Source organism: Phoxinus phoxinus (assembly GCF_949152265.1).
Source record: "Phoxinus phoxinus genome assembly, chromosome: 25".
Taxonomy (NCBI): Eukaryota; Metazoa; Chordata; class Actinopteri; order Cypriniformes; family Leuciscidae; genus Phoxinus; species Phoxinus phoxinus.
In genome coordinates this window covers 14,069,123-14,080,500 of record NC_136900.1, presented here as the reverse complement: position 1 = coordinate 14,080,500, position 11,378 = coordinate 14,069,123, and the positions used below count along the sequence as shown (strand labels likewise).

The 11,378-nt window shown below is 37.0% G+C and overlaps 2 protein-coding genes across 2 annotated transcripts; one reads left to right on the top strand and one right to left on the bottom strand.

The window, feature by feature from the left end:
• Positions 1-155: 155 nt before the first annotated feature.
• LOC306994015 (olfactomedin-4) lies at positions 156-2,846 on the bottom strand. Its single transcript, XM_079604289.1, has 5 exons — positions 2,712-2,846; positions 2,484-2,606; positions 2,158-2,376; positions 1,808-1,961; positions 156-1,709 (listed from the first exon to the last, which is right to left on the bottom strand). The coding sequence occupies exons 1-5, from the start codon at positions 2,766-2,768 to the stop codon at positions 880-882; spliced, it is 1,383 nt and encodes a 460-aa protein (XP_079460415.1). The 5' UTR covers positions 2,769-2,846; the 3' UTR covers positions 156-879.
• A 274-nt stretch (positions 2,847-3,120) lies between these two features.
• On the top strand, positions 3,121-6,302 carry LOC306994004 (olfactomedin-4). Its single transcript, XM_079604272.1, has 5 exons — positions 3,121-3,193; positions 3,659-3,817; positions 3,890-4,102; positions 4,592-4,724; positions 5,267-6,302. Exons 1-5 carry the CDS (start codon positions 3,161-3,163, stop codon positions 6,076-6,078), a joined length of 1,350 nt encoding a protein of 449 aa, XP_079460398.1. The 5' UTR covers positions 3,121-3,160; the 3' UTR covers positions 6,079-6,302.
• The last annotated feature ends 5,076 nt before the right edge of the window (positions 6,303-11,378 follow it).

Genomic DNA, 11,378 nt, shown 5'->3' with positions numbered 1-11,378 from the left:
AAGTTGCTTTTATGGAAATCTATTTCTGCCACATATGAGAAAAGATGGGTAAGATAAAAACAAAAAAACAACAACAAAAAAACAAAACATTTTTTGTCATAATTGTTCTTGTCATAATTTGTCTGCAGTAGTAAAGTCCAGCGCACACATTTTATGAACTTTGCTGTAATTTATTTCAAGAAACAACATACATTTGCGATACATTTGTGAATTTCTTCCCCTCACATGCATTACAAAGCTAAGCATTTAAAGATGCAGTGAAAAATCATGCAGTGAAAAAAACATTCATAAGCTGCATTTCAATTAACATACTTCTATACAGTAAATGTACATTCTTCATTGGTGATGGGAATGTATATACTTTTAAATGTGTAATATAAGACACTAGTAATTGTACAGAATACTACAATATTTAATGAAATTTCCAGTCACACTTTATATTAGGTGTTGTTAACTAGGCTACTATGTACTTTCATAAAAAATAGAACAATGCACATGTTGTGTTAATATTGTATTTCAAAACTCTTTTTGCTGCTACTGAGGTGAGATATGGGTATAGGTCAGGGACAGGTTTGGTATATTTAAAGACAATATTAGTACATAGTTAAAGACACGTAATATAAAGTGGGACCAAATTGTATCGATACCATAGACTCTTTGAAAGTAGCTGTAATCTGTTGTAGATGTAAAAACTAAAATTAGCAACTTATATATTTATTGCCTTGCATTAGCATTTAACTTATTTATCTTAACCATGCAAATACACATTAAAAAAAATCAAACATTTGCTATGTACTATTTTTAATCTTGCATACTATTTAGTACAGACAGTATGTGAAATGGGATGCAGCTCAAGTCATGTCTCAAATAACTGGAGACTTACTGAAAGATGAGCTCATAAGTTAGAATGTAGGCATCACTGTAGACATACAGCAGATGATCTCTGGGGTCATAGTTTAGAAACTGAATATTAGTCTGCATCTTCTTAATATTAATTTTCAAATCAAAGCGCTCTTCTTTTGTCTTGGTGTCATAAGAGTAAAAGATCTCTTCTGTTTCTTTATCTAGGTAACGAGTAGCATAAAGCACACCGCACACCATGAAGGTGTTTGTGACAGTCTTTTTGTGAAGAGAAGTGGACCATGTTTGGTTGAAAACAGGAGGGTTACTAGTCTCAACTTTACTGATAATCACATTTCCAAAGTTGCTTGTGGTTGCGTATATAACATAGACGCCTAATTCATCTGTGGCAAAATCCATATCTGTATAGGTGTATGTGGCGCCGAGGTGTGCGAAAGGAAACTTGCTGTTGTAACCTGCATCATTAGGTAAAGCAACAGTACTGACAGAACGAGTCGTCATGTTGAACCGACAGACGGAGTATGTGTTGTAACAGTTATAATAGAGCGCATTTCCGTACATGACCATGTTTGGCCCCTGAATTGTGTTTGTTGTGGGGTTGGAGCTTGATATATATGTATCTGTTGGCCCTATACCTAATAAAAGAGTACTCAAGGTACTGTACTGGCGGACAAAGTGGCCATAAACATTACCACTTGACAGCACCACCAGCCAGTACTTGTTCTTGTCTCCTGGAGCCGGCTTTGCATCTCGACCCCAAGCACCGAAAGTATAGGAGGTGCCGTATACCGTGAGGGAATACGTTCTAGGTCCCGCCACACTGACCGCACGGCCCAGACCACAGCGGGCTACAAAGAGAAACAGAAACGTAAGACTTTCTGCTGTGGTCAATAATGAAAAAGCTCAGAAAGCTTGAGTTAAACTATTATTGGGGTCTTTAGCAAACCTGGGGGAACTGTAGGAGGTGCTGCTGTTGCACTGAGCTCTTCTTTACACTGTTCCAGGTTCCTCTTAAAGCGCTGGTTCTCTCTATTTGTCTTTATCACCTGCATGTTGTCAAACTTCTCCAGATCCACCATTGCGTCTTTCATATCTTCAAGCTTTAAGAAAAAAATCACATATACATTTAAAAAAAAAAAAATCTGTATATCTGTGGTTTCAAGACAACAGATGTGCCTATTAAAACTGGGATATTTTTTATGTATGTAAAAGTAATGATTCCAGATACACAAAAGAACCAAATAAATTCATATTAGAAAATAATAATACTGCACTTTTTTTTGTACAGCAAGTCACCTGAGCTGCAGTCTGTACACTGAGATGCTGGTAATTTTGGGTGGTCCTGTTGAGTTTGTCGAGGAGGTCCTGAATCTCGGCGATCTCTAACTCAATTATGCGTAGAGACACGGCTCCATATAAATTCCTGTCATCCTCCTTTTCTAGCACGATCACGTTTCCCTCCAGCTGCTTGATGCGATGTTGTAGACCCAGCACAAGTCTGTCTAAGTCTGTCATCTGCAAATATTTACATTAACACTATTCATTTTATGTAATATAGTAAATATGTTTGAACAACGGATAAAATGAGAGAAAAAATATACTTTTAAATAATTGTATTCTACCTTTTCTGAAGTGATGGTCCCAATGCATTGTAAGGCAGTGGTTTCTACGTTCTTGAGTTTTTTCTCAGGGAAAGCAGGATCTGAATTTTTTAGATCGCACACACAGTCCTTCCTTCTCACTGACTGTGATGACCAAATGACAGGACATTGCATTATATAAAACAAGCAAAAACACATCATTTAGAATTGTATAGTCATGTAGGAATATAGTCTTCATTTCTTTCTTACCTGAGTAAAAGTTAGAGGAATGAGGATCAACAAAATGAATATATTAGACTGACTCATGTCTGAAGGTAGAAAGCGGACCCTAAATAAACAATGATTGGTAGCAGCAGCAGAGTTTTAAAGCCATATCATTATGGTGAAATAACTGATAAAAAAAAGTGAGAGATACTTCTTTATTTCTGTGGGTGGAACAGTTTGTTGCAATCTTCATCTTATCTTTGCGGACAACCTTTAGTAGGTCCGTGAGTAATGGAAAATTTTATTGTTTACTGCGTTGCCTAATCATGAACTGACACATTTCCGACGTTTGTTTTGCCTCATGTCTGAATGGTGATTTTGCAGATTTGTGAGATTGTTGGTTTGATTTTTGTAATACTTCATGTATTTGCAACATCAAAATGTTTGTGTTGTTTAAAGCAGGACTTTTAGCCTTTCGGGGTTATTTGCTCATCATGCTCCCATACCTGTTGGTCCTCACAGTCACAGTAAGTCCCATCTTTTATAGGTTTTGGATTTCTTTAATGTCTTATTTGGAATGTTTTTTTTTTGTTTGTTTTTTATGGAATAAAATGAATTTGTACTAATATGTTAGTTAAATGATCTGGATATTTCTATATATGTTTATTATATAAAATTAAATATGAATATACATTATTGTTTATTTATATTTATTATAATTATTTTCTGTACATATTACAGTGGTTATATAATATATCTCATTATTTGACTCCCAAAAACTTATTGAACCATTAATTAAAGGTTATTTTATTTAAATCGTTTATTATAATACAATAAAACAAAGTTAATAATCTTTTTTGCTCTCAAAATTAAACTCACGCATTAAGTTTTCATGTAATTGTTTAACTATAATTAAAGGCAAATATTCAGTAAAAGGCAGAATTTAAAGAATTATGAATTGCATTCAATATCTTGTGTTTGTGTGTAATGAGGCGACTGTCCAGGCTCAGAGAGTTCCAGGTGAACAGAGGAATGATTCCTGCGTGTGTAAATTGAGCAGCTCTATCTGGGCTTTCCCCACTGTGAAGTTCGAGGGAGTCTCAAATCAAGTCCAGACCTGTGAGGACAACCTTATTCAGTTTCATAAAAAGGTGAGATCCTACTTTAGATTAATTCTTGACGTAAGTAATGTCAGTGAACTCATTTGCGTTGTAAACTTCCAGGTAAAGGACAGAAATGTACAACTGCCAAAGATGGAACTCACTCTTAAGGACATCACAGCCCGCCTGAAACCGTTTGAGTATCTGAACACAAACGGCCTGTACAACGCCCTTCACCTGCGACAGCTGATGGAGGAACTTGACGAAATCTATTCTACTGCCAGTGATGCTCACAAGAAAAGCCCCAGCAAAGAGACCAATGACCTTCTGAAGGAGGTAGATCTTTTTAAAATAGTGATAGGTCTCCAAAAAATACCCAAACAACATAAAAAAGCACCATAAAAGTAGTCCATATGATTTGTCATGTTATTTTAGTGTTTTTTATTAAAGTATTTATAAAAATTCTGTATTAGCTTTAATACAACTTTATTTCAATTTTTAGTAGTTTTAGTCAACAATAACAATGGCTGCTACAAGTCTTCTGAAGTCATATGATAGTTTTGAATGAGAAACATTTAAATGTAAGACATTATTCATGATAACTGCTGTTCGAAGCTCATGTTTATTCTGCATTCGTATCCAAAAATCAGAAGTGGCAGAAAATGTGCTCTGATTACGGTTTGCTCCTCATTGAAGCTCCATGAATTGAAAATTCCTTAATTGCAAATTAACAAAAGATTCGCCAAAAAATGGAAGACGAAAAACAGATTTCCTAATGGATTCAAAGATATGTTGACAATGTTTCTGTAATTCTGTTTCTCTCAGTTGACTAGGGCAAAGAAGGACGTCCAAAACATGTACAAAAGCAATGTCTTCAATCTAGAGACAATGAAATCGAGGCTACGTGACCTCAACAACAGAGCACAGACCTGCAAAACTATACCTGAAGACTTCAGAAGTAAGTACATGACTCTCAGTAGCTAAGTTTCCATCCACTTGTCAATCGAATTATCTGAAGTTTGGTAAAAAAAATGACATCACATGCTGTTTTGCGATCAAATTGATCAAATTGATTTGAGACATTTTAAGGTATTTCCATTCATTTTCGCACTGAATCGCACAACATTCAAGCCAACATTTGCGAACAAAGTTTTGCTAGACAAAATGCAATTCATTATTTATTCAGCAAATAACGTTTCCATCAGCGATTATCGCATAAGCCGTATATCGTTCAAGATAAAATCCGATGAGACCGAACGTATTTCATTTGAGTCGATGTTTCCATAAGGCATTTTTCATTCGATATCACTTAATTCAGATAAAAATGTGTGGATGGAAACATAGCTACTGAGAGGAGAAATGTTTTGACATTTACGTTGTGGTCTCATTGATGTTTTCAACAGCATTGCGAAAATTGGTTTGCTCTTTACATGAAAGAGACTGTAAAATATGTTTACCTGAATATTGAACATATGACCAATCCATACGATGCACTTGCAGGCACTTGTCATCAGCGTATCATGTCCAACATAAGTTCTCCAGTGGTCACCAAGCTCAATTCCATCAGCAAGTCCTATATCTCTGGTGCTTGGGGTAGGGATGCCAAACAGAACAGCAAGGAACGTTATTGGGAACACTGTCTAGTGAGTGGACACAAGCATGGGAACACAATCAGGATGTACAACTCATATGAAGATTTCATGGCCAGCAAGAACTACAAAGATGAATCCATCGCACCATCCTACAGCCACACAAATGCTGTTCAGGGCTCTGGCACTATACTGTACGACAATACCGTTTTTTACCAATGCTACAGCACTGCTGAAATCTGTAGCTTTAACATTACAACACAAGCAACCAAGCGTTTAAAACTGGATGATGCCGGAATCGACAACAAGTTCCCTTTCTGCTACTACAGCTGCCGTGACTGGACAGACATCGACCTGGAGGCTGACCAAGACGCCGTGTGGGTGATATACGCCACCGAGGAAAACTACGGCAACATTGTTGTGAGTCGCTTAAATCCACTGGAGCTCAATATCACACACACCTGGAAGACACATCTCTTTAAGAGGTCCGTCACCAGCACGTTTATGGTCTGCGGGGTCCTGTACGCTACACGCTATGTTAGTACTTACCAAGAAGAGGTGTTTTATGCCTTTGATACAACCACTGGCCAAGAGATAAACACCCTTTCTTTGCCTTTTGAGAAGGTTTCTGCTGGAATAGCCAATCTGAACTACAATCCTGTTGACAGGAAACTTTACATGTATAATGATGCCTATCTGTTAGCATATAACACCTTCAATTGAGAGTCTTTCATATGCAGCTAAGAAAAAAAAGCAGTACCATATAGTTTATGTCAGTCCAAATTGCACAGCATGCAGAAAAGCTCAAAATATGCAGTGTTGAATCTAGTTTTTTTTTGTGCTATGTTGTTATATGACTGTGAGTCTCTTGAAGTGTTTTTGTCTAATTTTGTTATTACAATAAATGTTCTAAATACAGATTAATAAATGCTTAATAAATATGCTTTAAATACACTTCTCTGTCAGTGTCTTTGTTTTACTTTTTTTTTACTAAAAACTGTTGCGAACTGCACACTTTCTTTCAGTACTGTAATGTCACAACACATACTGCAATAGACAAAATGTGATCTCATCAGTCTATAGGCTACTTGACAGTCGACGTTCATTTTCCTATCTGGCATTGCTGCAAAAAGAAAGGCCTTTTTTATCACATGCTTGATTGGTTAATTTAAGCATTTGTGCTGTAGTTTTATTGCATACTAACACCCTGGCCTGTTCATTGCTGATTTAATTTTGCTTAAAACAATCCTGAAAAAACTACCAGGATCCCATGCTCTTTCTGGTGAGTAGAAAAGTTAAAGAAATGCTACTGCATGTTGTATGTCGTAGCGTAATCTTAATATTAAAGTTAAAGCAATATTATTAAACACGAAAAAAATATGATTACATTTTGTAATTATACATTAATTATAATGCCCAAATCTCGCTTTTTAAGTAGTAGTCGAAGACCGTCACACTGTCTTGCCACAGACTGAATATTGAAAAACTAATTTAAATTAAAGCACATCGTCTGCTTGGGAAACTTCACTTAGCGTCTGTAGCGATGGGGCAGGGATGACGGGGAGAGAGAATACACATGCAAGCACTACTTTAATAACAATACAAACGCAGGGAATCCAGGGCAAATAAAGAAACTCAGGACAGGAGCAGGTTACAGCAAACAACCACTGACAAACCAAAAGAGAAACACAAGGGCAATTTATACACAGGCTAACAAGGTAACAAGGGGGGCATGGTAAATTGTCATGGGAACACAGTAGGGTAACCAAGGGAACTAACCAGACACACCTGGGGAGACTAATCAACATGAAAAACTACAATGAACTACAAAACATGGCACAAGACAGGAAATAACACAAAAGTCCTTACACCAGACAGGGGAACACAGGCTGGGATCATAACAACGTCATTTGACCACCTTGACAGGTAAGAAAACTTTTAACTGAATTGACAGCATTGCATACAGAAATAAACATGGACTCTTAATAATGATGAGCAGAAAAAAATTAAATCTTACATATGACATTTTATAATGTAACCATAACTAATATCAAAGTATGAAATAACTTGGGCCAATTAAGTGCACTTAAAAGGCTGATGACTTGACTGATTTATGATTTACTTAATATGAAATTATAGAGTATTATTACTGTATTTTCAATTACCGTATACTGTACGGTTTACTGTACTTGCATTTACAGTATTATTACCATATTGTAATTTACAGTATTAGGATGAGTTTATTTTCATTTATTTAAAAGTCTGGTTCATTATGATTTCACTTTTATAACTTTAGTTAGTGTGTAATGTTGCTGTTTGAGCATAAACAACATCTGCAAAGTTGCAAAGTTCAAAGTTCAAAGCAAAGGAAGATTTTAAAGATTTTTTTTTTCAAGGACTACAACAAACGGCTGGTAGGGACTACACGACATTCCTGCAGGGTTAGTGACATTACTAACCCTAAAATGTACATAAACCCCGCCCCCGGGAACACGCAGTCCATGTTGAGAAGAGGAAGAGTTGTTGTAGTAGAGCACATTTGTGAGTCTGCTCAAACTGTAGCATCTGTCTCTTCACATGCAATACAGTACTGTAAGAACTGATTTTAAAATAATAAAATAACTGATAAAATAAAACTCACCCTGCAATAAAGCCATAAAACGCACCCTGGACAGAAGATCGCAAAGACAGAGCATAGGACATTGTCCTGTCCAAACACTTTTCCCTTATCCCTGCATCCCCTCTCCCTCGTCCCCTCTCCCCCTGACTCAAGTCACAAAAAGTTCACTATGCCTATATATCACATATGATGTATCTTGAGAATCTATTGTTTTTCCTTTTCATGTTTGGTATCATTTTAGATGTCTCAGTGCGATTGGTAAAATGGTCTTAATTTCATTGCAGTCATTGGTAATATTAGAAAGATTAAGAACTTAGGAGAATCCTGTGTTCCTCTTTGGGTGATGTCTCTTCAAGATATCTCCCCACTCCCCCGAGACCAGGTGCTACCCCCTGGGGTACAGGAACTGACCCAAAACAAACTCTGAAAAATATTGGAACAACCCTTTTGTTCTGGTCTGGGTATTTAAGGCTAGGTAACAGAGCTGTCTTTGGGATACTGTAACCAGGAAAACCCCCATACAGTGCTGTGTCAGTGTTCTCCCATTGGAAAACACTCACACACCACTGTGTGTCTCTGTCAGGAATGCATTGCTTACTTTTAGAGTCATCTTTGAGTAATTTATGTCATGTATTTATTATTTCTGAATTGGCTTTTAATTACTTGTGTAATTGGTATGATACATTTTTACCTGACAAATAAATGTTACATCTTGATTTATTCTGAAGTTTTCTCAAATCATTATTTTAGTAGATTATAGGAGGCTGTTGCTACCGCAAATATTGCAGGATAGGTCAAACTAAAGGCGCATGTATGAATGGAGCAGTAGGCAAGACATCTTGAAGACCTTTGATTTCTGTCTATTACTGATTTAGCAAGTTGTATGGAAATGGCTAAAATCAACTACACTCTTTTGTATGAGTGTATGAGCAACCGACTTAAGAGGTATTAGTTAACCCTACATCCTCTGACTAACTTCAGAACTGACAAGTTTTGTGTCCGTGAGAAACACGACGCGGCCGACGGGATCTCTGTGCGGCATTGGGTCCGTAATGAATAAATAAATGAAAGATACGAAACTCAGAATACCAAAGATTTAAATTAATTCATAATTAATATTTATGACTATTTTCTAATAAGAAACACAATCTAAATTTGATTATCACTTGAAACTGGAGTCAGATTAAACGTAGAGCTAAAATAATATTCAAACTAAATTCTAATAAATTAAGTGAACTTCACTGGAGCGCTGGAAAGATATACACGCATTATCCCTTCGCCCACATCGTTGGGTCGTTGGGCCAATGGGTGGTCCTTACAGTACGTAACACAAATGCAATAGCATGTCACTCCGTAGGCATCTTACAGCAGTTCCCACACGAGCGATGTTATAGATTATCATGACAGAATATGCTAATCAAAGACTTGAAGATAGTTAAATCCACATCAGCAACATAAATTCATCAACTAACCATTCAAAAAAAAAACGTCCTGTTGCATTCTACATGTTGACACTTCTTGAGTCTCTCCATCATTATCCTACTCCAGTTTAAACAAAAAAGGCAGGACAGTTTCTGACATTTTAGTGCTTGTCTGCGTGAGGTAATCGGAGCTGCTAACACACACAAGCTCTTGAAGCTCTGCACCCTGTGTCGGAAGCAGCAGCTCATTTGCATTTAAAGGGACACACACGTTTTTCCTGACCCTCATAAAGGGACAATATACACCCTGAGGAGAACAGAGACTTATTTGACATATTGTAAAAAGGAGGATTATACCACCCCTTTAAAAAAATGTTTAACCCACCCCGCAAAAAATCACAATAACTCATGAACATTTGTCCTTATAATATTTTATCCAGTTTAAAGAAATACTGTACATTTCGGAGTTTTTACCTTTTATTATGATAGGAAAATATGGTATCAAAAAAAGTCCAGGAGCCGAGACTTGTGACTTGTGACTTGTGACGGATTTCCTGTAGACTTGTGACTTGTGTCAGATAATAATAATAATCAAGTTTTAATTTCAGTGCAGTGACCACTAGGCTATGGGGGCCTGATACTTAAATGTACTTTGATAGATATTAGAAGATCCTCCTCATGTAAGAAATACAGGGGGAACGGATTCCGACGGCTGTTTTTTTGCCGTCGGATTCTGTTCCCCCTGTAAAAAAAGCAGCTGTCGGAATCTGTTCCCCCACTCCCATTATGAGAGGTGTTGATGTAGTGGCCTAAAAAATGCTGATTATATTTTTTGTATGGGGACGGAGCTTACCTGGCACCAGTGTAAAATAAATATATTTTCGAGTTTTTGCCATTTATTGTGATAGGAAAATATGGGATCAAAAAAAGTCCACAAGCCGGGACTTGAACTTGTTTCACCTAAAAATTATCAGCTCTTAGAGTCAGTGCATTGACCACTAGGCTGTGGAGGCCTAATTGTTTTCAGCACTTTGATAGATATTAGAAGATCATCCTCGTGTAAGAAATACAGGGCGAACGGATTCCAACGGCTTTTTTTTTGCCGTCGGATTCTAATCCGCCTGTAAAAAAAACAGCTGTCGGAATCGGTTCCCCCACTCCCATTATGATAGGTGTTGATGTAGTGGCTTAAAAAATTCATATTTTATTTTGTGTGGGGATGGAGCTTACCTGGCACCAGTGTAAAATAAATATATTTTAGAGATTTCGCCTTTTTCTATGATATAAAAAAATGGGATCAAAAAAAGTCCACAAGCCGGGACTTGAACTTGTTTCACCTAAAAATCATCAGCTCTTAAAGTCAGTGCATTGACCACTAGGCTGTGGAGGCCTAATTGTTTTCAGCACTTTGATAGATATTAGAAGATCATCCTCGTGTAAGAAATACAGGGGGAACGGATTCCGACGGCTGTTTTTTTGCCGTCGGATTCTGTTCCCCCTGTAAAAAAAACAGCTGTCGGAATCCGTTCCCCCACTCCCATTATTAGAGGTGTTGATGTAGTGGCTTAAAAAATTCATTTTTTATTTTGTGTGGGGACGGAGCTTACCTGGCACTAGTGTAAAATAAATATATTTTAGAGTTTTTGCCTTTTATTGTGATAGGAAAATATGGAATCAGAAAAAGTCAGCAAACCGGGACTTGAACTTGTTTCACCTACAAAATATTCAGCTCTTAAAGTCAGTGCATTGACCACTAGGCTGTGGAGGCCAATTCATTTTCAGCACTTTGATAGATATTGGAAGATCCTCCTCGTGTATTAAATACAGGGGGAACGGATTCCGACGGCTGTATTTTTTGCCGTTGGATTCTGTTCCCCCTGTAAAAAAAAACAGCTGTCGGAATCCGTTCCCCCACTCCCATTATGAAAGGTATTGATGTAGTGGCTTAAAAAATGCATATTTTATTTTGTTTAGGGATGGAG

Coding starts and splice junctions, on each gene's coding strand:
- LOC306994015 (XM_079604289.1), bottom strand. CDS start 2,768: ATGAGTCAGTCTAATATATTCATTTTGTTGATCCTCATTCCTCTAACT. Junction 2,377..2,483: donor GGACCATCACTTCAGAAAAG/GTAGAATACAAT, acceptor AAATATTTGCAG/ATGACAGACTTAGACAGACT. Junction 1,710..1,807: donor ACCTCCTACAGTTCCCCCAG/GTTTGCTAAAGA, acceptor TTCTCTTTGTAG/CCCGCTGTGGTCTGGGCCGT.
- LOC306994004 (XM_079604272.1), top strand. CDS start 3,161: ATGCTCCCATACCTGTTGGTCCTCACAGTCACA. Junction 4,103..4,591: donor CCAATGACCTTCTGAAGGAG/GTAGATCTTTTT, acceptor TGTTTCTCTCAG/TTGACTAGGGCAAAGAAGGA. Junction 4,725..5,266: donor TATACCTGAAGACTTCAGAA/GTAAGTACATGA, acceptor ATGCACTTGCAG/GCACTTGTCATCAGCGTATC.